At 42.1% G+C, this 23,296-nt stretch overlaps 1 protein-coding gene and 1 long non-coding RNA gene across 2 annotated transcripts in view; one reads left to right on the top strand and one right to left on the bottom strand.

Annotated features, from left to right (window-relative positions):
• The window catches only part of LOC141094121 (uncharacterized), an 82,839-nt gene that overhangs the window by 43,761 nt on the left and 15,782 nt on the right, over positions 1-23,296 (top strand). Inside the window, exons 13-39 of the mRNA XM_073579859.1 lie at positions 1,402-1,551; positions 1,642-1,812; positions 1,898-2,207; positions 2,747-2,817; positions 3,023-3,110; positions 3,203-3,320; positions 3,744-3,867; positions 3,956-4,092; positions 4,178-4,433; positions 4,563-4,805; positions 5,877-6,053; positions 6,132-6,277; positions 6,437-6,527; positions 6,617-7,006; positions 7,798-7,924; positions 8,019-8,137; positions 8,261-8,457; positions 8,704-8,887; positions 9,007-9,172; positions 9,538-9,662; positions 9,804-10,112; positions 10,198-10,401; positions 10,510-10,635; positions 10,855-11,025; positions 11,097-11,201; positions 11,986-12,081; positions 12,807-12,955. Of these exons, the coding sequence (XP_073435960.1) occupies positions 1,402-1,551; positions 1,642-1,812; positions 1,898-2,207; positions 2,747-2,817; positions 3,023-3,110; positions 3,203-3,320; positions 3,744-3,867; positions 3,956-4,092; positions 4,178-4,433; positions 4,563-4,805; positions 5,877-6,053; positions 6,132-6,277; positions 6,437-6,527; positions 6,617-7,006; positions 7,798-7,924; positions 8,019-8,137; positions 8,261-8,457; positions 8,704-8,887; positions 9,007-9,172; positions 9,538-9,662; positions 9,804-10,112; positions 10,198-10,401; positions 10,510-10,635; positions 10,855-11,025; positions 11,097-11,201; positions 11,986-12,081; positions 12,807-12,955 (4,550 nt within the window). The remainder of the gene's footprint in view (positions 1-1,401; positions 1,552-1,641; positions 1,813-1,897; positions 2,208-2,746; positions 2,818-3,022; positions 3,111-3,202; positions 3,321-3,743; positions 3,868-3,955; positions 4,093-4,177; positions 4,434-4,562; positions 4,806-5,876; positions 6,054-6,131; positions 6,278-6,436; positions 6,528-6,616; positions 7,007-7,797; positions 7,925-8,018; positions 8,138-8,260; positions 8,458-8,703; positions 8,888-9,006; positions 9,173-9,537; positions 9,663-9,803; positions 10,113-10,197; positions 10,402-10,509; positions 10,636-10,854; positions 11,026-11,096; positions 11,202-11,985; positions 12,082-12,806; positions 12,956-23,296) is intronic.
• Positions 14,887-20,842, bottom strand: LOC141094064 (uncharacterized). The gene is made up of 2 exons (XR_012233019.1): positions 20,668-20,842; positions 14,887-15,171 (listed from the first exon to the last, which is right to left on the bottom strand). It is a non-coding gene; the product is annotated as an uncharacterized lncRNA (long non-coding RNA).

Here is a 23,296-nt window from a genome sequence, read left to right as displayed (position 1 = left end):
CAGTGGATAGACCGGGCTGTGATACAGTGGATAGTCCGGGCTGTGATACAGTGGATAGACTGGGCTGTGATATAGTGGATAGACTGGGCTGTGATACAGTGGATAGTGTGGGCTGTGATACAGTGGATAGACCGGGCTGTGATACAGTGGATAGTCCAGGCTGTGATACAGTGGATAGTCTAGGCTGTGATACAGTGGATAGTCCGGGCTGTGATACAGTGGATAGACTGGGCTGTGATACAGTGGATAGTCTGGGCTGTGATACAGTGGATAGTCTGGGCTGTGATACAGTGGATAGTCTGGGCTGTGATACAGTGGATAGTCCAGGCTGTGATACAGTGGATAGTCCGGGCTGTGATACAGTGGATAGTCTGGGCTGTGATACAGTGGATAGTCCGGGCTGTGATACAGTGGATAGACCGGGCTGTGATACAGTGGATAGTCTGGGCTTTGATACAGTGGATAGTCCGGGCTGTGATACAGTGGATAGTCCGGGCTGTGATACAGTGGATAGACCGGGCTGTGATACAGTGGATAGTCCGGGCTGTGATACAGTGGATAGACCGGGCTGTGATACAGTGGATAGTCTAGTCTGTCATGTAGTTGACTTTTCACTCAGTGTCTCGTCAGTGGGGTTTCTTTCTATCAGGATGGTTCACACATACCCTATTAGATCTTAGTGGTCATGCTCTATACAGAAGAAACTTGTTGATTATTGATCATAAAACATTTTTCAGTTGACTTTGTAGTTAATCATTTTTCTTATTTTTCGTGTGATATTTTAAAAATACCCTACTAGAGCATAGTGGTCATGCTCTGTATAGATGGACCATTGAAAACTTGTCCACTGACTGCAAACCAATTCTGATTATGACCCTTGTGCAGCTGATTTTTCACTGGGATGTATTTTTACCAGGATGACTCACAAATAATGCACAATACCTTAGTGGTCATCCTCTGTATAGTATGACCCTTCAAAATATTTCCTCTATCCCAAAATCTGACACGGATCATGACTTTGTGCAGTTGACTTTGCAGTCAATCACTTTTCACATGGGTTTGTTTCTAACGGGTAGAGTAGAAAACAACCTGTTAGATCTTAGTGGTCATTTTTTAGATAGAAGGACCCTTAAAATAATTTCCACTAATCTGCACTCATCCCTTTTGATTATTTAGGTAGAGTTTTTGCCAAGCTTTGCTTGGGTTTGGGTCTACAGGGATCCAAAGACAATTTGTCTAAAAGAAACATTGGATCCTTACCCTTCATATTGAGCCACTAGTACTTTGGTTTGCTCCTAGGTCAGCCATCTCTTATAAGCTACTGTATGAGTGACATATATAGTCTAGAAGTCTGATCTAATGTTGACTTGATAAACGTTCATTTTTTGCTTCACCCTCCAGGTGTACAACTCTATTGGAGCCTTGGGGAAGGCCGTCTATGAGAAGATGTTTTTATGGATGGTTACACGTATCAATGAGCAGCTGGACACCAAGCAGCCGAGACAGTTCTTCATCGGTGTACTGGATATCGCTGGATTTGAAATCTTTGATGTAAGAGCTTGGGCCAACCGGTCATTCATCTCAGTGACTTGCCATTGACTATTGATTGTCATATTCATTGCTTACCTTAAATATCTACAGTTCAATAGCTTGGAACAACTGTGCATCAACTTCACCAACGAGAAGCTGCAGCAGTTCTTCAACCACCACATGTTTGTCCTGGAGCAAGAGGAGTACAAGAAGGAAGGAATCGACTGGGAGTTCATCGACTTTGGCATGGACTTGGCTGCCTGCATCGAGCTCATCGAGAAGGTATTTTTGCCTTGTCATCTTAGCTAGAAAGACAAAAAAATTGTAGAAGGTGCTGATCAAACCCACGCCACCATGTGTTCCACAGCCGATGGGCATCTTCTCCATCCTGGAAGAGGAGTGCATGTTCCCCAAGGCCACCGACACTTCATTCAAGAACAAGCTGTACGATCAACATATCGGCAAATCCAACAACTTCCAGAAGCCGAAACCAACCAAAGGCAAAGCTGAGGCTCACTTCTCCCTGGTCCACTACGCTGGGACTGTGGACTACAACATTTCTGGCTGGCTGGACAAGAACAAGGACCCACTGAACGAGACTGTCATTGGGCTCTACCAGAAGTCATCTATGAAAACCTTAGCCTACCTTTTCTCCAGCTACGCAGCCGCTGAAGCAGGTGAATGTTATAATACATGACAACCACCAAAACTGTAGTCCACCCTATGAAATTAAATGGAAGGGTCAAACTATAGACTGTGTGCAGTTAAAGCAAAGCATTACCCTTACACAAACTTTTGACATGTCAGAAGTTTTGATAAGTGCAGAACCTTGAGCACAGAACCTAACCAAAAATGAAAGGTTTAGAAGTGATCAACCAAGCATTGCGCCCCTTCAACTGTGATTAACACTCCTTGTGTTCTAAATATTAGAAGAAGACTTCTTGGGTTCCGATTTGAGCCAAGTCAAGGTGATTATTGCTGAAGGAGCTCAGAGCTCGGCTAAGTCCTTCTGTCCTCTCATTTCAGAAATTATTTGGGGTCTCAACAAACTGATCCACTCTAATCGAAACTTCTGACAAGTAGTAGTGACAGATGCCAAAAATTTTTTGTAAAGTGTAGCTGCTCTTACTAAGAGGGTTAATAAAAATTTAAAAATTGATAGTACCAGTGAAGAAAATGTACATGTGTTTAACATAACTGTCCTTATGTTCCTCAGAGGGTGGTGGTGCAAAGAAAGGAGGCAAAAAGAAGGGTTCCTCCTTCCAGACTGTGTCTGCTCTTTTCAGAGTAAGTTCCTCTATACCAACTATTATATTCTCTCAAGGCTGCGGGAGAACCATAATCCAACACATCTTCCCCATCACATTTTACAGAAAACCAATGAACTGTAGAAAATATAAAATGTGCTGCAGGTTGAGGATATATGGTATCTGGTTTCTTCGAGTTGGCCATAACATGTTATAACCAGTTCTACTTTCTCTTCGTGTTATAGGAGAACTTGAACAAACTGATGACCAATCTTAGGACAACTCACCCTCACTTTGTACGTTGCCTCATCCCCAATGAGACCAAAACTCCAGGTAGGAACCACAAAACCTTTGTAAACAGTCTTCCCAAAATATCTAAAAAAATCAGACACATCTCCTAATGTGCATAATATCCTTTTCTGAAGGTGCCATGGAACATGATCTGGTGTTGCACCAGTTGCGGTGTAATGGTGTGCTGGAGGGAATTAGGATTTGCAGAAAGGGTTTCCCGAGCAGAATTCTGTATGGTGACTTCAAGCAGAGGTATTGGTGTAAAAATATGCCATGTCTGATAAAGCACAAGTGTTACGCCAGCGTTAAGTATTTACATTGGTGCTGGTGGCCTGGAGACCTGGGTCTAGTTTCAACTGGGCCACTTTTTAGGAAGTTCATGTATTCTTTATTGTACTATTACAGAACCATCTTATAGGCTAACATTTCCAAAAATTGGTAATGCAACCAAATACTTTGACCCTTAACAATTGGTACAATTATATATGTGCCCCATGGCCTGGAGAATTCAGTCTAGTTCCACCATACAATCAAGCCCTATTCTAGAAAGTGTATGTATTCTTTCATTTTATGACCGTCATTGATGCCCACTTGATATCTCCCTAAAACCAGAAGGATACTTTTCGGATTAATTTTTCCAAAAATCGGTAACCCATCCAATCGCCCTTTTCACAGATACAAGATCTTAAATGCTAGTGCTATCCCAGAAGGTCAGTTTATCGACAGCAAGAAAGCTTCCGAGAAACTTCTTGGGTCCATCGATGTTGATCATACTCAGTACAGATTTGGACACACAAAGGTGTTTATCTTTATATACAGTATGGCATGGACATATTAATCATCCTAAATCTCCATGTATTACAAGGCTTTATGTGCCATATCTTAAGGTATTCTTCAAAGCTGGCCTACTGGGGACATTGGAAGAGATGCGAGATGACAGACTGGCCGAAGTCATCACTCGAACTCAAGCCATGTGCAGGGGATATCTCATGAGGGTAGAATTCAAGAAGATGATGGACAGGAGGTATTCAATAACTTAATATATTGTGGAATTAAATATTTGGATTAAATCTCATTAAATGACCCATTTTCTGTGCATTGAATCGTAGGGAAGCCATATTTACAATTCAATACAACATCCGAGCTTTCATGAATGTTAAAACTTGGCCATGGATGAAACTTTACTTTAAGATCAAACCTCTTCTGAAGAGCGCCGAATCTGAGAAAGAGATGGCAACAATGAAAGAAGAGTTTCAGAAGACTAAGGACTCTCTGGCCAAGTCAGAAGCCAAGAGAAAGGAGCTGGAGGAGAAGATGGTTAGGGTTCTCCAAGAGAAGAATGACCTGCAGCTTCAAGTCCAGTCTGTGAGTCTGAGCTCATCTTAGAAATCTCGATCATTTTCAATGTAGCATTCACACGAGAGGTTGTTTTATGCAAGTTTTTTATTCTGTTTAATGGTACATTTTCCAATTGCATTTCCGTTTTTGGCTTAGGAATCGGAAAACTTAACCGATGCCGAGGAGAGATGCGATCAATTAATCAAAACAAAAATCCAATTGGAAGCCAAAATCAAAGAGTTGAATGAGAGGTTGGAGGATGAGGAAGAGTCAAATGCTGAGCTGACAGCCAAGAAGAGGAAGCTGGAGGATGAGTGCTCCGAGCTGAAGAAAGACATTGATGACCTTGAGTTGACTTTGGCCAAGGTTGAGAAGGAAAAACACGCCACAGAAAACAAGGCAAGCCATTTTAATTACTATGCTAAGTAACAATATTGGTTTTCTTTGTCCAGATAGTGTTAGGAGTCGGATTTCTGCGTTTACTCAGCAGGGATCCAGATCCTCACATTCTGCACTCTCCTCCTATTTTTCCACTGCAGAGGAGATTGCCTTGCAGCAAATCTCTCCTGAGGCTAAGTCCTTCTGTCCTCTTACTGGGCATGCTCATGGGATGATCTCCCATTGGAGATCGGGAGTCATGTGCTCAGGTCCTGCTCCAGTTCTCATTGATCCATCTCAGAGATCTGGAAGCGTGCAGAAGGTCCCGGCTACTATAAAAGGCGTGCATGGCTGTTCCGCCATTCGCTAGTATAGACTATACTTGCTATCTTTGAATGGTGACGGATGTATGATTCTGGTGACTGACTCATTTGAAACCCCTTCCCTCTGATATTACGCATGGTGATAGGGAATTAGTTTAGCAGTCAGCGCCAGTCAGTGGCAAGCCTTAAGCCACTGTCACTGTGCACACCGCACCTCTGCGCTAGCGTCCGACATCGCGCTTGCTATCTGGCTTTGTCATTGAGCGGCAGTGTCCTGCGCCGCGCTGCAGTTGCAGCCCTTCTTGGCGTTTGCAGCAGCGACGTCGCACACACGGTAGGTCTAGAGGGACGCAGCTCCTCTGTCTTGGGTCCTGCTCCTGTGACCAAGATGCCATGTGTGCATTTACCTGAAGCCTGTGTCTCTAACAGGTTCAGCGTTTTGTATGGTTTTTTTGGGGCACCTCTGTGTGTGAACAGAGCCCACTCTGCACATACCGGGTGAAGTTGAACCCGTGTGCATCATACCGCCATATTGCTCCTCTGTCATCACTCAGCAGCGGTGTAACACCTACTGCACGGTGGACCCCGAGCGGCGAACGCACTTTATTATTTATTTTTATTTAGTGCGTTCCACCATTCCTAACAGATAGATGCCTTTGTTGCTTCCTTCACTGCAAGCTTCAAATTGTAGTATTTTACACATATTAATTGGAGTAAAATTAGTGAAATGTGAATCGGTGGAAGAATTTTTTTCTTATTTTTCCAAAAGGTTAAAAACCTTACAGAAGAGATGGCAGTCCTGGATGAGAGCATAGCTAAGCTCACAAAAGAGAAGAAAGCTCTGCAAGAAGCCCACCAACAAACGCTCGACGACCTGCAGGCTGAGGAAGACAAAGTGAACACCTTGACCAAAGCAAAGACCAAGCTTGAGCAGCAAGTGGATGATGTGAGTGGTGCGAAAAGGCTTTAAATTGCCTTGGCGCAAAAAATATACAGTCGCTTTGATAAGATTTTATACTTCTAGCTTGAGGGATCTCTGGAACAAGAAAAGAAACTGCGCATGGACCTCGAAAGATCCAAGAGGAAACTGGAGGGTGATCTGAAATTAGCCCAAGAAACCATCATGGATCTAGAAAATGATAAGCAGCAGATGGATGAAAAGCTGAAAAAGTGAGTATGAAAGTCATCAACTTGGTAATATATTTTTTTTTCAGAATCTAAATATTTTTGAGCAGAACTAAAAAAAACTGAAAAAAAAAGAATTTGGTTCAGTTGTATGGTGCCCATATTGATTCCAGTCATGTAACCTCAAACACCATTTTCCTGTAGGAAAGATTTTGAAATCAGCCAATTTTTAAGCAAAATTGAGGATGAACAGGTCCTTGGGGCTCAGTTGCAGAAGAAAATTAAAGAATTACAGGTAGAGTTGACTTACAATTAGCCCATCGCCTAAAAAGTAAAAGGAGCAGGATTTTTATTAGAAATTTTCTTTTTTTCATTAATTACAAGGCTCGTATTGAGGAGCTTGAAGAAGAAATTGAGGCAGAACGTGCAGCTCGTGCCAAGGCTGAGAAGCAGCGTTCCGACCTCTCGAGAGAGCTTGAGGAGATCAGCGAGCGCCTGGAAGAAGCTGGTGGTGCAACCTCTGCTCAGATTGAGATGAACAAGAAGCGTGAGGCCGAATTCCAGAAGATGCGACGTGACCTGGAAGAAGCCACCTTACAACATGAAGCTACTGCTGCCGCTCTCCGTAAGAAGCATGCTGACAGTGCTGCGGAGCTTGGGGAACAAATTGATAATCTCCAGAGGGTCAAGCAGAAACTGGAAAAAGAGAAGAGTGAACTCAAGATGGAGATTGATGACCTCGCCAGCAACATGGAATCTGTATCCAAATCAAAGGTAAAGTCACGTCTTCCGTTAAAACAAAAATATCAGGCGTCGAAATTTCAGACGATTTTTGAGTAAGGGTCAGAAAATCCCCATACAAATCAAATGGTTGACTGATAAAGAGAAGCAGATTTGGTGGAGTGGATTTTAATCTACTGTGTATGGGGACCTTAACTTATTTTATTGTAGCCTGCCCCTTTTCTGACTCAGACACAGTCATTTGTACGGTGGTAACACAACTCCTATTATAATTCAGCTAGGCTCAAAGGTCTTACTTTGGTCCAGGCACTGGACTTGGTCCAGGTCTGAAAGGCGTAGGATCAAGCAATACGAAGAAAATATATTTTCCACTGTGAAGTTGTACTAAGAATCTAATGAAAAAGAGAATAAGAACTGACTATTGTTGTCTTTCACCCAGTTTTTCAATGCCTCATAGAACAGCAGTAAATTTCCCAACCACGTAAATTTCCAACAATTTATTACAATGTGCAATCTCCGACAACCTCTTCTCCCATTGTCTTGTTGGTGGCACCATGGTGACTTATTAATGGTACCATGTCCATTCTGAAAGTCACAGTAGGGGATTACTACTTTTAGGAAGCAAGAAGTCACAGTAGTCAACACTTTCCAATCTCTGTGGCCAACGGCTGAATTAATGGAAAGTTTCCGAATCGCAGTCTACGCACCAATAATACATGCACTCATCCATCATGACTGCCGTCATTTCCCTTAGAAAACAACACACTTCCTACTTATTTCCACCAATTAGTTTTAATTCTAGAAGAATTTTGTCTTGTACACAGGCCAACTTTGAAAAGATTTGCCGTACCCTTGAAGACCAGTTGAGTGAACTCAAGACCAAAGAGGAAGAGCATCAAAGACAGATAAATGATATTAGTGCTCAAAGAGCCCGCCTGCAAACCGAAAATGGTAAGTTTTGTACTTTTTTGCTCCAAGGGGTAGACCCCCGCAACTAATATTTGGGTTTCCACATCGTGACATAACAAATACATATTTTGAATAGGTGAATTTTCTCGCCACCTGGAAGAAAGAGATGCTCTGATCTCTCAGCTCTCTAGAGGCAAACAGGCCTTCACCCAACAAATTGATGAGCTCAAAAGGCAATTGGAGGAGGAGACTAAGGTGTGTGACATCTTCCAAAACCAAAGGAACTGGGAGGATATGTTAGATTGGAAGGGGATATTGAAAAATCAGAATCATATTTCCAGTAAGTTGTCTCTAATGACCATTTTTTTTCCTGTAAAGGCCAAGAACGCACTTGCCCATGGCTTACAGTCTTCTCGCCATGACTGTGACTTGTTGAGGGAACAGTTTGAAGAGGAGCAAGAAGCAAAGGCTGAACTTCAACGGTCTTTATCCAAAGCCAATGGAGAAGTTGCCCAGTGGCGCACAAAATATGAGACAGATGCCATTCAGCGTACAGAGGAACTGGAAGAAGCCAAGTAGGTGTCTTGTGAGCATATGTACCACTAGTTGTCATCATACTGAGCTTGAAAAATAAATTTTGTGGCAATTCTATTGACATTGGTTTGGCTAGCACAATGGTTGCAGACGTAGTACAATGAGAGCCATATCTTCTCTGTTCTGGAACCATTTCAGTACACATAGAAAATTCACAAAAAACAATTTGATCAATGTCAAAGTTGTAAATGATTATTGGCATAAGAATATATCATTCAATAATCCAGGAAAAAGCTGGCCCAAAGACTACAAGAGGCCGAGGAGCACATTGAGGCTGTGAATTCCAAGTGTGCGTCCCTTGAGAAGACCAAGCAGAGGTTGCAGAATGAAGTTGAGGACCTCATGGTTGATGTGGAGAGGTCCAACAGTGCCTGTGCTGCCATGGATAAGAAGCAGAAGAACTTTGATAAGGTGCGGTTATAAAGACGTTGCGTATCGATTTCACAATCTTGATTTACTCTAGAAGTTTTGTGCATGATGGAATCAAGATAATTACGTAAAAATGATCCATTTTCTTGCATGCACTACAGATTCTGGCTGAATGGAAGCAGAAATATGAGGAGACACAAGCCGAGCTTGAAGCGTCCATGAAAGAGTCTCGTTCTCTGAGCACCGAACTGTTCAAAATGAAGAACGCCTATGAAGAGTCTATGGATCAATTGGAGACCATCAAGCGAGAGAACAAGAACTTGCAACGTAATAATTCAATCTGAATATTAAATATTCATAAATAAAGTTGTAAGTACGAGTGGGCCAAGATCCCACCTATAAAAGTCTAAAAAGTGTCCTACTGGAAGCAGACGAGTCTTCTAAAGAGTCTATTCCAAATGTGGACACCGTGAAAATAGATTTTGAAGCCCAAATATAGGACTAAATACCAAAACTGTTTCATGACTTAGGTTTATCCCAGGTCAATGATGGTTTAGGTTAATACAATTGTTGAAAGCTCCTTCCACGTTGTTCTTACCTTTGACTTGGTGAGATACATTAGAAACCATGAATAGTGGTATTGTGATGATGCCAAAATGGGTGATTCCAATGACTCTTCTTTTATTCTGTAGAGGAGATTGCAGACCTTACTGAACAAGTATCAGAAAATGCAAAAGCTCTCCATGAAGTTGAAAAGGCCAAAAAGCAAATTGAGCAAGAGAAGACTGATGTCCAGACAGCACTGGAGGAAGCAGAGGTATTTCCTTTGGAAAAATAATGGCATCTTGGTCATAGAGCTTTTGTCATCTCCTCCAATAAAAATAATATTTGAAAAGCAGCAGAAAAATTACTTTAAACAATCTTTATAACCTTGATGATTTCTATCTGCACCTTGCAGGCATCCCTTGAACATGAAGAAGGAAAAATTCTCAGAATCCAGCTGGAGCTGACCCAATTAAAATCAGAGATTGATAGGAAGATTGCAGAGAAAGATGAAGAAATTGATCAACTGAAAAGGAACCACATCAGGATTGTGGAATCCATGCAGAGCACTTTGGATGCTGAAATCAGAAGCAGAAATGATGCTCTGAGGTTAAAAAAGAAGATGGAAGGAGATCTCAATGAAATGGAGGTTCAGTTGAGCCACGCCAACCGGCAGGCTGCAGAATCTCAAAAGCAGCTAAGAAACGTCCAAGGATTACTTAAGGTAGATGGCCGGAAACTTAAATACTAAGATGTCAAATGGTCGACCAATCTCCTTACTTCATGTTTATTCTGACTTCTCCTTACAGGATGTCCAAATTCACCTGGATGACTCTCTCAGGTCCAATGAAGATCTAAAAGAACAGTTGGCTATGGTGGAGCGCAGAGCAAACCTAATGCAATCCGAGATTGAAGAAATTAGGGCAGCTCTGGAACAGACTGAGAGGAGCAGGAAGGTTGCTGAACAGGAGCTCCTAGATACAAGTGAACGTGTCCAGCTCCTGCATTCACAGGTATTAGATTCATGATCCAGGCAATGGAATTGAAGCTGTCTGATATGAGTGCAAAGATACGTATTTAACCGTTAGTGGAATTTCAACCACCCAGTTTTTCTCTTACAGAACACAAGCTTGATCAACACAAAGAAGAAGCTTGAGAATGACATTGCTCAGATGCAGACGGAGGTAGAGGAGGCCATACAGGAATCCAGGAACGCAGAAGAGAAAGCCAAGAAAGCAATTACTGATGTGAGTAATCTACAGATTTAAGATATCTGCATGGTGGATCCTTTGGTGGCAGGCTTCTAAAGCTGAGGGTTGAAATCTGGTCAAGGGCAACATCAAGATCGGGTATGTCTGTTCTCCCCATGATTGAGTAGATTTCCTCTTACACTCCAAAAGCATAGGTCTATTTGGAAATAAGGTTCTAGATTATCATCTTTATTCTTAATCTGTCTCTCCTTTTAGGCAGCCATGATGGCTGAGGAACTGAAGAAGGAACAAGACACCAGCGCTCATCTTGAGAGGATGAAGAAGAACCTTGATCAGACTGTGAAGGATCTTCAGCTTCGTCTAGATGAGGCGGAGCAGCTTGCTCTTAAAGGAGGGAAGAAGCAGCTTCAAAAATTGGAGGCCAGGGTACGTACTGAAAACGAAGAAACTACAAATGTAAGCTTTAGCTGAGATAATTTATATTGTTTGTCTTCCAGGTGAGGGAACTTGAAAACGAGCTGGACAGTGAGCAAAAACGTGGCTCCGAAGCCATTAAAGGTGTTCGTAAATTTGAGAGACGTGTAAAAGAACTCACATATCAGGTAAAGAAACTGCCCATCTGTGTAATAACGAATCATAGAGATCATTAGTGATTGATATGTAAAGGTTGTATCGCTGCAAGCTACAGATGTCCTTCCTTGTCTTTCCTCTTGGCATGGGATATGTAAAAAATCATGGGCAATTGATGACCAGTTTTGAAAAAAAAAACAGCTATGTTCTTCGGTGGGAGTTAGAGATAAGCAAAATGATATGAAGCTTTTTGAATTCCCTATGAATGTCACAAAAAATTTGGATTTGGCAGAATATTCATCTCGCTCCTCACCTGTCCGGCGACTGCAGCTCCACTCCCTGTGTCCTACTTGTTCCCTCCGATCTTCTGGCACATCCCTTCCAATCACATTATATCAAGGGGTTCCCTAGTCAAGTGTCCCCAAGTCAGTATGGGGTAAGATGGAAGCATAGAAATCAGTGCCCAAAGACCATAGGGAACAAGAGGAGGACCGGGTGTGGAGCTCTGAGGGCATTGGATTTTAGGCCCCAGAATTTCTTACCTTCAGAGAGCCCAACACAGCTTTTGATTAGCCAGGTTTGGTGTAACGTCATCATTTTGATGCACAGATGATATGGTGCCAGACCAGACTAATCAAATGGATCTCAGAAGGTTAGAGATTTGTGAAGCTTACATGCAGCAGCCAGAGACTATTGACCTAGCCAAATGGAGCCACCCATCTCTAACTAGAATACTAAGAATGCAGTTACCCAAGAAAATAGCTTTCACTTTTGGTCACTTTCATTGACTTGTCTTTTTTCTTTTTGTTTTCAAAGTCTGAAGAAGACAAGAAGAACATAATGAGACTTCAAGACCTGGTAGACAAACTTCAGCTGAAGGTCAAGGCCTACAAGCGGCAGACTGAGGAGATTGTAAGTCCAACTTGTGAGCCATCTTTGGCACACTTCTCCTTTAGTAATAAAGTAGCAGACATCATTATTATTATTATTATGAATTTATATAGCGCCATTTATTCCATGGCGCTTTACATGTGAAAAGGGGAAATATAGACAAGTGTAATAAACATGTGTAAGACAAGGGAGACACAAGTACATAAGGAGGGGGACCCTGCCCGCGAGGGCTCACAGTCTTCAGGGATGGGTGAGGATACAGTAGGAGAGGGTAGAGCAGGTCGTGCGGTGGTTCAGTAGACCGAGGATCATTGCAGGCTGTAGGCTTGTCGGAACAGGTGGGTCTTCAGGTTCTTCTTGAAGGTTTCCGTTGGTGAGAGTCTGATGTGTTGCAGCAGAGAATTCCATCATAATGATTGTAGATGATATCACATGGCTGGTAAAGTCAATAAACCAAACAAACTAGACCTGAAGATCTCATATTTTGTCATGTGATCTGTGAGGTTAAAAAATGCAGCCATTTTGATGGTCTCTTCCTAACCTTAAAATATATAAGTCATATGTAGGTGCCCAAAGTATTAGATGTAAAATGAAAGAGCAGTGAGGTCACAATGGATTATGCACCTACATACCAAAAATAAGACTGCTGAAAAGGGCTTCTGGTGAACTCTTCATACAGTCAGAGAACTCTGTAGCACCTTGTAATATAATTACAGCTACATTTCTTCTCATTTTGAAAAATTCAGGAGGAGCAATCCAACGTCAACCTATCCAAATATCGTAAAGTGCAGCATGAACTGGAGGAAGCAGAAGAACGTGCCGATATTGCTGAGTCTCAGGTCAATAAGCTTCGGGCTAAAACAAGGGAAGTTACCAAAATCACCAAAAGTGAAGAGTGAGAGGAGCAACTGAGCCACAAGGTGAACGAAGAGAAGCACACAATGTGAAATCTTTGTCACTTTGTTCTTAAATTAAAGTCTTAAATTTTTAGCTATAAATAAAATGTAGACCTTTGCAAGAACGCGATTGTGTTGGCCACTTTTTGTGCTTTTTTTTTTATATATGAGGGTTATTGACCTCGTACAACAAGATTTACTGGACATCAACTAAGATGTTGGTGCAGATTGTGGCTTTGGTTCTAGATATGATTACTAAAGGGACTCATGAAGTCAAGTGTCCTCCCTGCTGACCATCTGATCCATTGTGAGCATTATCTAATTTACCAAGATTGCATCCACCAGTCTGGAAATGCGTAGGCGACCCTATAAATATAACTTGGTTATCACTGAGAAATGCTACTATCGTAACTGTTAGCATTTGGATCAGAAGCTACACATGGGAAAGATATCGACTATAGACAACAGTGCGTTGGTGGCTTGTAGATGGTGGTGATCATTACGAGAATTTTGATTTTTCCCACAATTATTTGGGTTAAATAAGTATAGGGAACTTCTTCAAATTCTGCTTGGTTATTAACATCAACTCTAAATTTCCATCATTCCTAGAAAATTTGTAATAATATTTTACCCAACTGGGCATATGCAAAACATTTTGAGATGTATCACAGACATTGAGGCAGCTGTCTGAGGATGTATGGAGGGAATTAGAACATGGGAATATGAGGAAGTTGAGTAAGACGTTGAAATATGTGAGACATCCTGCGAGAAATGAGAAGACCTCTAGAGGCATCCTCCAAGAAACGAGAACACGTCTGAAAAACAAGAGACCTCTAGAGGTATCCTCTGAAAAACGAGAGAACTCTAGAAGCATCCTTCAAGACACGAGAAGACCTCTGAGAAATAACAGACCTCTAGAGGTAACTTCTGAAAAAGAAGAGATCTCTAGAGGTATCCTGTGAGAAACAGGAGACCTTTAGGTTGTGTGGATGCAGTAAAACATCAGATGTATGAGAAGGTTGGAAAGGTAAGGTAGATCTTGGAAGTTGGCGAAGTACAATAAGACCTTTTTATGTTTGAGATGACTTCTGCAGATCTTAAGATGTCAATTGTGATTTCAGAAATATAGAAATTGTGATATGTGTAATGTTTTGTTGCATATGTTAAAGATTTGGGAAGAGGTTTCTTGATGCCTAAGAAAGCTAAGGAGATGTGGTGACCTTAAGGTTTCTAAGAAGATTTGGAATGAATTAAAATAGATAATGAGAAGTAGAGGTGACATAGAAGTATGGTGACCTGTGAACTTCGACAAATCTAGGACTCAAGAGACTTCACAACCATGGAAAAGTTTTTAACAGTGTGTCAAGATTGAGACTCTATGATAAAAAAGGGAAAACAGGACCATACTCTAAAGAGATTGTGATGTCTTCTTTATTTAACCTTTATTTAGGGAAATGTATACCCCATTTGACCTTAAGATGCAGTCAGATTATATAAATACATCAGAAATAAGTGTTTCCTAAGATAAAACCACATCTCAAGGAGCCCGACGTTGGCCGACTATCAAATACCTGCTCTTTAAATACCACCGTGATTGCACCATCCTATAATCTCTCATTCTGGCTCCTAAGTCGGCTTCCATCAGCTCAAGGAATATTTTATTACAAGTTCTGGGGTGTTAAATATTTTACTATAAGTAGATGTTACTTAGCTACAGAGGAGCCATCTGCTCCTTATCACGTATCTGAGGTCGGATTAGGCCTCTAAACCTCTAGCTCCTTACAAACAGACATGATCATCTAAGGCAGAAGCTAAAATACAGAACGTGAGTCACTGGAAACAAGAATCACCAAGAAACCATCTAGAAAATGATCTCCTGATAAGACAAGTCAATGTGACAAATGGACATTCACTTAAAATTAAGGAGAAATGGAGTTAAAATGGTGATTTTATTTAGAAAACATTCTGACATTAATGACCGGTGATTAAGAAAGACCCGTCATTATTACTAATAAATCAGTGCGTGACACCGGGGATGTCGGGGGAGGACGTCTCCTTCTATGGAGCGGGTGGGGGAGTCATGGATACTTTACAGTGTTTCTAATAGGGGAGGTGGCGTTTAAGAAGAGACACCGTTGATTTAGTAGACGTCTTGTTCTCACATTACGATGCTTCAGGTCTTACAGTCACTTTATACAGGTTCCGCATGGGATTTCTGGTGGAAAGAAAAGAAAGAAAAGATGAATCATAAAGTGTAGGATCGGTCAGACACGGCAGTGCTGAGAGCTACCGCTACTATACCGCTACTATAAGGCCTGACATCACAGGCAGATGAGGAGCTAGGGTGCAGTATAAGGGGTGTGTCCTCAGGCCATTATATCAGTGATGTCATCACCGGAGGGCGGTGCTGGAGTATAAGGGGTGTGTCCTCAGGTCATTATATCAGTGATGTCATCACCGGAGGGCGGTGCTGGAGTATAAGGGGTGTGACCTCAGGTCATTATATCAGTGATGTCATCACCAGAGGGCGGTGCTGGAGTATAAGGGGTGTGTCCTTAGGTCATTATATCAGTGATGTCATCACCGGAGGGCGGTGCTGGAGTATAAGGGGTGTGTCCTCAGGCCATTATATCAGTGATGTCATCACCGGAGGGCGGTGCTGGAGTATAAGGGGTGTGACCTCAGGTCATTATATCAGTGATGTCATCACCGGAGGGCGGTGCTGGAGTATAAGGGGTGTGACCTCAGGTCATTATATCAGTGATGTCATCACCAGAGGGCGGTGCTGGAGTATAAGGGGTGTGTCCTTAGGTCATTATATCAGTGATGTCATCACCGGAGGGCGGTGCTGGAGTATAAGGGGTGTGTCCTCAGGCCATTATATCAGTGATGTCATCACCGGAGGGCGGTGCTGGAGTATAAGGGGTGTGTCCTCAGGCCATTATATCAGTGATGTCATCACCGGAGGGCGGTGCTGGAGTATAAGGGGTGTGACCTCAGGTCATTATATCAGTGATGTCATCACCGGAGGGCGGTGCTGGAGTATAAGGGGTGTGACCTCAGGTCATTATATCAGTGATGTCATCACCAGAGGGCGGTGCTGGAGTATAAGGGGTGTGTCCTTAGGTCATTATATCAGTGATGTCATCACCGGAGGGCGGTGCTGGAGTATAAGGGGTGTGTCCTCAGGCCATTATATCAGTGATGTCATCACCGGAGGGCGGTGCTGGAGTATAAGGGGTGTGTCCTCAGGTCATTATATCTGTGATGTCATCACCGGAGGGCGGTGCTGGAGTATAAGGGGTGTGTCCTCACATCATTACATCCGTGATGTCATCACCGGAGGACGGTGCTGGAGTATAAGGGGTGTGGTCTCAGGTCATTATATCAGTGATGTCATCACCGGAGGGCGGTGCTGGAGTATAAGGGGTGTGGTCTCAGGTCATTATATCTGTGATGTCATCACCGGAGGGCGGTGCTGGAGTATAAGGGGTGTGGTCTCAGGTCATTATATCTGTGATGTCATCACCGGAGGGCGGTGCTGGAGTATAAAGGGGTGTGGTCTCAGGTCATTATATCTGTGATGTCATCACCGGAGGGCGGTGCTGGAGTATAAGGGGTGTGTCCTCAGGTCATTATATCAGTGATGTCATCACCGGAAGGGCAGTGCTGGAGTATAAGGGGTGTGTCCTCAGGTCATTATATCTGTGATGTCATCACCGGAGGGCGGTGCTGGAGTGTAAGGGGTGTGTCCTCAGGTCATTGTATCAGTGATGTCATCACCGGAAGGAGGTGCTGGAGTATAAGGGGTGTGTCCTCAGGTCATTATATCTGTGATGTCATCACCGGAGGGCGGTGCTGGAGTATAAGGGGTGTGTCCTCAGGTCATTATATCTGTGATGTCATCACCGGAGGGCGGTGCTGGAGTATAAGGGGTGTGTCCTCAGGTCATTATATCAGTGATGTCATCACCGGAAGGGCGGTGCTGGAGTATAAGGGGTGTGTCCTCAGGTCATTATATCTGTGATGTCATCACCGGAGGGCGGTGCTGGAGTATAAGGGGTGTGTCCTCAGGTCATTATATCCGTGATGTCATCACCGGAGGGCGGTGCTGGAGTATAAGGGGTGTGGTCTCAGGTCATTATATCTGTGATGTCATCACCGGAGGGTGGTGATGGAGTATAAGGGGTGTGGTCTCAGGTCATTATATCTGTGATGTCATCACCGGAGGGTGGTGCTGGAGTATAAGCGGTGTGTCCTCAGGTCATTATATCAGTGATGTCATCACCGGAGGGCGGTGCTGGAGTATAAGGGTTGTGTCCTCAGGTCATTATATCAGTGATGTCATCACAGGAGGGCGGTGCTGGAGTATAGGGGGTGTGTCCTCAGGTCATTATATCTGTGATGTCATCACAGGAGGGCGGTGCTGGAGTATAAGGGGTGTGTCCTCAGGTCATTATATCAGTGATGTCATCACAGGAGGGCGGTGCTGGAGTATAAGGGGTGTGGACCTTATTGACATTTGATTATTTTCTTCCTCTTATCTGTGACAGGATGAAAAGTGTAAACTCCTCTAGACATAGAGGAGATGTAACTGAGCTTGATATATAATGTTTCTGTAAAGTTGTAGAAAATTAGGAAACATGGAGGGAAATATCACATTATCATCATACAGAGGTTGAAAAAAAATTGCAAATATTCACTATACAATACAAGCACCACAGTCTGAGAGAATGATTCCTGCATTGTGTCATCTATCTATCTATCTATCTATCTATTATCTATCATCTATAATATCTATTATCTATCTATTATCTATTTGTTATCTATCATCTATCTATTATCTATCTATCTATCTATCTATTATCTATCATCTACGGTATCTATTATCTATCTATTATCTATTTATTATCTATCATCTATCTATCTATTATCTATCTATTTATCTATTATCTATCTATCCCATATCTATCTATTATCTATCTAGTATTTATCTATTATCTATCTATTTATCTATCTATTATCTATTTATCTATCTATCTATTATCTATCTTGTATCTATCTATTATCTATCCATAATCTATTTCTCTATTATCTATCTTGTATCTATCTATCTATCTATCTATCTATTATCTATCCATTATCTATCTCTCTATTATCTATCTATCTGTTATCTATTATCTATTATTATTATTATTTATATAGCGCCATTAATTCCATGGTGCTGTACAGGAGAAGGGGTTACATACAAAGTTATAGATCTATTATCTATCTATCTATCTATCTATCTATCTATCTATCTATTATCTATTTATCTATTATCTCTCTACTATCTATCTATTATCTATCTATCTATCTATCCATCTATCTATTTATTATCTATCTCTCTATTATCGATCAGTCTATTATATATCTATTATCTATCTGTCTACTTTATCTATTTATCTCTCTATTATCTATCTATATCGATATTATCTATCTATCTATTATCAATCTATCTATTATCTATCTCTGTATTATCTATCTGTCTACTTATTATCTATTTATCTATCTATTATCTATCTATCTCTCTATTATCTATCTATTTATCTATCTCTCTATTATCTATCTATATCGCTATTATCTATCTGTCTATTATCTATCTACCTATTATCTATCTATCATCTATCATCTATCTATCTATTATCTATCTTATCTATCTATTATCTATCTATCGATTATCTATCTTCTATCTATCATCTATCTATCGATTATCTATCTTCTTTCTATCTATTATCTAGCTATCTGTTATCTATTATTATTATTTATTTATATAGCTCCATTAATTCCATGGTGCTGTACATGAGAAGGGGTTACATACAAATTACAGATCTATTATCTATCTATTATCTCTCTATCTATCTATTATCTATTTATATATCTATCTATCCGTCTATCTGTCTATTATCTATCTATCTACATCGCTATTATCTATTTATCTATCTATCTATTATCTATCATGTATCTATCTATCTATCTATCTATTATCTATCCATTATCTATCTATGTATCTATCTATCTATCTATCTATCTGTCTATTATCTATCTATCTCTGTATTATCTATCTATTATCTATCTGTCTATTATATATCTATTATCTATCTATCACCTATCTGTCTACTTATTATCTATTTATCTATCTATCTATCTATATCGCTATTATCTATCTAGTATCTATCTATTATCTATCTATTATCTCTCTATTATCTATTATCTCTCTATCTATTATCTATTTATCTATCTGTCTACTTATTATCTATTTATCTATCTATTATCTATCTATCTCTCTATTATCTATTATCTATCTATATCGCTATTATCTATCTATATCGCTATTATCTATCTATCTATTATCTATCTACCTATTTTCTATTATCTATCTATTATCTATCTACCTATTATCTATCTATCGATCATCTATCTATCTATCTGTTATCTATTATCTATCTATTATTATTATTATTTATATAGCGCCATTAATTCCATGGTGCTGTACATGAGAAGGGGTTACATACAAAGTTACAGATATCGTTAACAGTAAACAAATTTACAATGACAGACTGGTACAGAGGGGAGGGGACCCTGTCCTTTTGGACTTACATTCTATGGGATCTATCTATCTATTATCTATCTATTTATTATCTATCTAGTATATATCTATTATCTAAATAAGCCAAAAAAAAATCAGCACCTCCTAGTGTGAACATGTGCAAGCTGTGAAAACTGCATAATATAGACAAAAAAGAACACAGCAGCACATGTGCATGAATCTAGGCCATGTGAAAACACAGAAAAACATTAAAAACATTCAATTTAGCAAAATTTTCCAAAATTTTATTTTTACTTATACAGTAGTAATAGATGAAAATATGAAGGTTCTTAGTATCTATTATCTATATCTATTATCCATCTATCTATTATCTATATATTATCTATTATCTATCTATTATCTATATATTATCTATTATATATCTATCATCTATCTATCTATTATCTTTATATTATCTATTATCTATCTATCATCTATCTATCTATTATCTATATATTATCTATTATCTACCGTATATATCTATCTATCTATTATATGTCTATGATCTATTTATCTATTTATTTATTATCTATCTATCTATCTATCTATCTATCTATCTATCTATCCCTTACTTATATATGATCTGTTAGCTGTCTATATATCTATCTATTATCTATCTGTATCTATTAGCTATCTATCATATATCTAATATTTATCTATTATCTCTTTTATGTCTATTATCTATTATCTAGCTATTAACTTTTCTCTATCATATATCTATCTATTATCTATTATTTATCTATTATCTATCTATTATCTATCAGCTATTTATTATAATATAATATCTTTACAAAATAATATTATAAAATAATATCTTTATTTTTTATCTATCATCTATTCTCTATTATCTTTCTATCTATTATCTATCTGTCATCTATCTATTATCTATATATCATCTATCTATTTTCTGTAATCTATTATCTATCTATTATCTAACCATTATCTATAATCTGCATATCCGTATATCTATTATCTATTAACTATTATCTAACTATTATCTATCTATCATCTATCTATTTCTGTTATTTATCTATCTATGTATCCATCCTTCCATCCTATGTATTTCCAGTTGATGTGTATTACCTTAGTCTCCCCATCCTGTGCTCGTCTTCCCCATCTTCTTCGTCTCCTCATCCTGTGCCCATCTTCCTCGTCTCCTCATCCTGTGCCAATCTTCCCCTTCTTCCTCATCTTCCCGTCCTGTGGCTGTCTTCCCCATCTTCCCCATCTCCCCGTCCCGTGCCCATCTTCCCCTTCTTCCTCATCTTCCCCATCTCCCCGTCCTGTGCCCATCTTCCTCTTCTTCCTTATCTTCCCTATCTTCCCGTCCTGTGGCCGTCTTCCCCTTCTTCCTCATCTTCCCCATCTCCCCGTCCTGTGCCCATCTTCCCCATCTTTCCGTCCTGTGGTCGTCTTCCCCCATCTTCCCCATCTCCCCGTCCTGTGCCCATCTTCCCCATCTTCCCGTCCTGTGGTCGTCTTCCCCCATCTTCCCCATCTCCCCGTCCTGTGGCCGTCTTCCCCATCTTCCTTGTCTTCTCATCCTGTGCCCATCTTCCCCTTCTTCCTCATCTTCCCATCCTGTGGCTGTCTTCCCCATCTTCCCCATCTCCCCGTCCTGTGCCCATCTTCCCCTTCTTCCTCATCTCCCCGTCCTGTGGCCGTCTTCCCCATCTTCCTTGTCTTCTCATCCTGTGCACGTCTTCCCCATCTCTCAGCCCTATGCCTGTATTCCCCATCTCCTCATCCTGTGCCCATCTTCCCCTTCTTCCTCATCTCCCCATCCTGTGGCCGTCTTCCCCATCTTCCTTGTCTTCTCATCCTGTGCACATCTTCCCCATCTCTCAGCCCTATGCCTTTATTCCCCATCTCCTCATCCTGTGCCCATCTTCCCCTTCTTCCTCATCTTCCCGTCCTGTGGCTGTCTCCCCATCTTCCCGATCTCCCCGTCCTGTGCCCATCTTCCCTTTCTTCCTCATCTTCCCCATCTCCCCATCCTGTGCCCATCTTCCTCTTCTTCCTCATCTTCCCCATCTTCCCGTCCTGTGGCCGTCTTCCCCATCTCCCCGTCCTGTGCCCATCTTCCCCTTCTTCCTCATCTCCCCGTCCTGTGCCCATCTTCCCCTTCTTCCTCATCTTCCCCATCTTCCCGTCCTGTGGCCGTCTTCCCCATCTCCCCGTCCTGTGCCCATCTTCCCCTTCTTCCTCATCTCCCCGTCCTGTGCCCATCTTCCCCTTCTTCCTCATCTTCCCCATCTTCCCGTCCTGTGGCCGTCTTCCCCATCTCCCCGTCCTGTGGTCGTCTTCCCCTTCTTCCCCATCTCCCCGTCCTGTGGCCGTCTTCCCCATCTTCCTTGTCTTCTCATCCTGTGCACGTCTTCCCCATCTCTCAGCCCTATGCCTGTATTCCCCATCTCCTCATCCCGTGCCTGTCTTCCGCATTTTACCGTCTTGTGCCCGTCTTCCCCAACTTCCCCATCTCCCCATCCTGTGCCCGTCTTCCCATCTCCTCATCCTGTGCCCGTCTTCCCCGTCTCCTCATTCTGTGCCCGTCTTTCCTATCTCCTCATCCTGTGCCTGTCTTCCTAATCTTCCCTGTCTCCTCATCCTGTGCCCGTCTTCCCCATCTCCTCTTTCTGTGCCCGTCTTTCCTATCTCCCCATCCTGTGCCCGTCTTCCTCATCTTCCCCGTCTCCTCATCCTGTGCCCGTCTTCCCCATCTCCTTATTCTGTGCCCGTCTTTCCTATCTCCTCATCCTGTGCCCGTCTCTTCATCCTGTGCCCGTCTTCCCCGTCTCCTCATTCTGTGCCCGTCTTTCCTATCTCCCCGTCCTGTGCCCGTCTTCCTCATCTTCCCTGTCTCCTCATCCTGTGCCCGTCTTCCCCGTCTCCTCATCCTGTGCCCATCTTTCCTATCTCCTCATCCTGTGCCCGTCTTCCTCATCTTCCCTGTCTCCTCATCCTGTGCCCGTCTTCCCCGTCTCCTCATCCTGTGCCCATCTTTCCTATCTCCTCATCCTGTGCCCGTCTTCCTCATCTTCCCTGTCTCCTCATCCTGTGCCCATCTTCCCATCTCCTCATCCTGTGCCCGTCATTCCTATCTCCCCATCCTGTGCCCGTCTTCCTCATCTTCCCCGTCTCCTCATCCTATGCCCGTCTTCCCCATCTTCCCTGTCTCCTCATTCTGTTCCCGTCTTTCCTATCTCCTCATCCTGTGCCCGTCTCTTCATCCTGTGCCCGTCTTCCCCGTCTCCTCATTCTGTGCCCGTCTTTCCTATCTCCCCGTCCTGTGCCCGTCTTCCTCATCATCCCTGTCTCCTCATCCTGTGCCCGTCTTCCCCATCTCCTCATTCTGTGCCCGTCTTTCCGATCTCCTCATCCTGTGCCCGTCTCTTCATCCTGTGCCCGTCTTCCCCGTCTCCTCATTCTGTGCCCGTCTTTCCTATCTCCCCGTCCTGTGCCCATCTTCCCATCTCCTCATCCTGTGCCCGTCTTCCCATCTCCTCATCCTGTGCCCGTCTTCCCATCTCCTCATCCTGTGCCCGTCTTCCCCGTCTCCTCATTCTGTGCCCGTCTTTCCTATCTCCCCGTCCTGTGCCCGTCTTCCCATCTCCTCATCCTGTGCCCGTCTTCCCATCTCCTCATCCTGTGCCCGTCTTCCCATCTCCTCATCCTGTGCCCGTCTTCCTATCTCCCCGTCCTGTGCCCATCT

Source organism: Dendrobates tinctorius, unplaced genomic scaffold (genome assembly GCF_039654945.1).
Source record: "Dendrobates tinctorius isolate UK_male_01 unplaced genomic scaffold, ASM3965494v1 ptg000063l, whole genome shotgun sequence".
NCBI lineage: Eukaryota > Metazoa > Chordata > Amphibia > Anura > Dendrobatidae > Dendrobates > Dendrobates tinctorius.
Note: the sequence above shows the minus strand (reverse complement) of the source record. Positions and strands in the feature narration are given on the sequence as shown.